The 3,306-nt window shown below is 37.5% G+C and overlaps 1 protein-coding gene across 1 annotated transcript; it reads right to left on the bottom strand.

Moving 5' to 3' along the window:
- Positions 1-3: 3 nt before the first annotated feature.
- On the bottom strand, positions 4-1,226 carry LOC114042756 (protocadherin gamma-A2-like; the record flags this gene model as incomplete). The annotated part of the gene is made up of 1 exon (XM_027861461.1): positions 4-1,226. A coding segment is annotated over exon 1 (1,086 nt), but the record flags the coding sequence as incomplete, so codon positions are not given.
- Positions 1,227-3,306: the final 2,080 nt, after the last annotated feature.

Here is a 3,306-nt window from a genome sequence, read left to right as displayed (position 1 = left end):
CCCAGGGGGAGCATTTTCAGGGATTGAGTTGATGACAGAGGTGATAGTCACTTCTGGGGCATTGTCATTCACATCCAGAACTGTGACATAAATTTTAGCTTTGCCCTTGAGACCAAGGCCATCCTTAGCCTCTAATTCTATCACATAGAATTCTGCAACTTCATAATCTAAATTTTGTGAGGTTGATAATTCTCCAGTCACAGAATTCAGTTGGAATATTTGAGAGGTTTCACCTGGTCTTTTCACTTGAAAGTATCTTACCTGAGAATTGATTCCTTCATCTGCATCAGTGGCATTCACAGTGAGCAGCAGTGTCCCCTGGGGTACATTCTCAGGAACACTGACAGTATACATGGACTGGGTAAACACTGGGGCATTGTCATTGGCATCCAGGACAATCACTCGGATTCTGGCAGTGCCAGAACGGACAGGTTCTCCTCCATCCCATGCTGTGAGCACGAGGTGGAGATCCGGTTCCTTTTCCCGGTCTAGAGCCTGCTCCAGCACCAGCTCTGGATACTTCACCCCATCGTCTGTGCTTTGCACTCTCAGAGAAAAGTGATGGTTGGGGCTCAGCTCATAACCCTGTAGAGAATTTACTCCCATATCCGGATCATATGCACTTTCCAGGAGATGCTGGGTTCCAGGAGATGTGAGTTCACTGATTTTTAGTTCTAGTTCGTCTGCTAAAAAGTGAGGGGCATTATCATTAATGTCATTTATTTCCACCTCCACTGAATAGATTTTCAGTTCATCCTCAACCAGGATATTAAAATTCAGCAAGCACTGGGTCCTCTGGGCACAGAGTTTTTCCCTGTCTATTCTGTCCCTTATGACTAAACTGCCACTTCTGACGTTGAGAGCGAAATGAGCCTTCTTACCTTTGGAGACAATGCGAGCCCCTCGCTCTGACAATTCCGTTGGCTGCAGTCCCAAGTCCTTGGCGATGTTGCCCACAAAAGATCCCTTTTCCATCTCTTCGGGAATCGAGTACAGGATCTGGGCAGCGCTGATCTCCCACAGAGTCCCCAGGAGAAAACAAAGCAGCAGTCGCCGAATGCAACCTCTGTGGTTTTGTTCAGCAGCCATTGTTTCCTTTAGAAATGTTCACCTTATTTTGCAGCTGAGGCTGGGTTAGCTCTTGGATTTTATGTTTCCTCCTGTAGTATGTGTCCTGAACCTTAGTCTGGAGCACATGAAATTAGGGTGCTTACTTTCCGTGCATGTGTTTGGTCTCCCAGAGCTTTGTGCCCCAGCCCCAGGAAAGGTTATCCTGGTCCTCTCACTGAATTTCCCTTGGTGATTGGTGGACAGCGGCACCCAGAGTCTAAATCAATTATTGCACTTGTTCTGGGACACTGAATGTTTAGATTGGTATAATGTATGAAATGCCATTTAAAAAAAACCTGAAGTCATAGATTTGGAGTTACCTGAGATTATAACTTCATAGGATCATAGGTTTAATGTTGGTTGGAACCTTCTAATCAGTATTATACAATTCCATTCAGCCTAAGAGTGTTAAAATATAATTTTTTTAAAATGTCAATCATTAGAATGTTTTTATTGTCAGCTTTTGTAACCTTTACCTTCAGTTATTCAGGTGAAATAACTCCCAGGGATTATAACATTGTATAAGTTCTACAGAATAGAAAAAATTATTTTCTGTTAATTACTTACTTTTCAGACCATAAAGCAGTAAATATACTGACCCTGTCATTTCAGTGTAATTTCAGTGCACATTTATCCATATGTATAGTCATACACATATTTGTTTGTCTGTGTATGTATGTATGTAGGTAGGTATGTATGTGTATAATCTATTAGTCAGGCTAAATTTTGACATGGTACTAATTTGTCCATGATAATAGAATATTAACTTTTGAATTATGTATTAACTTTCTAAGTACAATCAAAGAGTGGGTGTATTCTGTAATTTCAGACTTGCAGTTCAGTAGAGGTCAGACAGTTGATATTAGTTGCTACCATTTTTTTATGTTCTCCTAAACAAAACAGTACAAAACATGATGACTGTAACCTCAAAATTATCCATTGGCTCTAACCCACTGGAGTATAAAGTTCACAGTGCCACCAAACAGTTTAAAGTAACTTCTGTTCTTCTGTGTAAAGTTTACCAATTGAAATGTGATATTGTTTTTAGAAATGAGAAAGAAATCAAAAGCATATTGACTATCATGATAAAGTAATTGAATATGGAAATGTTCTTCAGTACTTCAAGGACTTGATATTTCTAAGAAAATAAGAATATGAATCACTTCGTATTTATGTAGGCTGGTCCTCATAAGGCAGAAATAGAAACACAACTCATCATATGAGAGTAGAGTGATGGTCACTTGAGAAAGTGTAAGTAAGGCATGAGAATGTGTTGAAGTTTTACTTAAATGTCCAGTTCCTGCTAAAAACGAATCTATCCTTGTGCTCACAGAGTCACAAAGTCTTCAAATAAAGTGAATCAGAGCTAAATTGTGCATGGGAACAAAAGCCAGAGGTTCAGGTATACAGATCTTCCAAGTCAAAATTTAATAACACAGACATTTATAAAGCCTTAAGAGGAAAGTTTATACTGAAAATATTATGACAGAGAATAAAAGAGGAGAACTCTACTTCTTGCACTTCTCTCTCATCTAATAATCCAACCATACTACACACCTCAAAATCCAGCAAAAGAAAAAATTAGGATTATAAAAGGATAATACAATCCACCAATTTTCCCTACTTTAAATACATGAGTTTTATGTCTTTATATTTTAGCTACTACACAAACCTTTAAAATAGTAGTGATTTGAAAATCCATCTTAGTAACAGCTTCATATATATGTGTATATATGAACACACAGAGATAAATATATGTGTACATATACATGAATATGTAAAAATTCAAGGGGAGTTTGACTATATGAATCAGTAATCCATTACAATTTTAATCATAAAAAATATTATGGATCTGAGCTCAATGGAGCAATTTTAAAAGGAGAGTTAACTTTCCTTAGTCACTACTATGACCTTGGATAAATTATTCCACCTTTCTGGGTATTTGTTTCCATTCCCTAAAAATTTGAGTGTTGTCTGGATGATCTCCACAGTAGTTTCAAGTTCTATGATGTTAATAATACTTTGAGTGTAGTTAAATTCTTCTAAGGCCAGAAATTCATAACCAGAATAACTAGAAAATGCGATCGACCTCTCTAGTGAAAAGTACCCACAAAAAAGTAATGACATGAGTCACCAAAAATTAATTTGCAATTCTATTCTACAGAATAAAGTTTACCTGGAAAAATGCTTGTTCAT

Source organism: Vombatus ursinus, unplaced genomic scaffold (assembly GCF_900497805.2).
Source record: "Vombatus ursinus unplaced genomic scaffold, bare-nosed wombat genome assembly UNPS02000751.1, whole genome shotgun sequence".
NCBI lineage: Eukaryota > Metazoa > Chordata > Mammalia > Diprotodontia > Vombatidae > Vombatus > Vombatus ursinus.
This window is presented reverse-complemented; position numbering and strand designations above follow the sequence as displayed.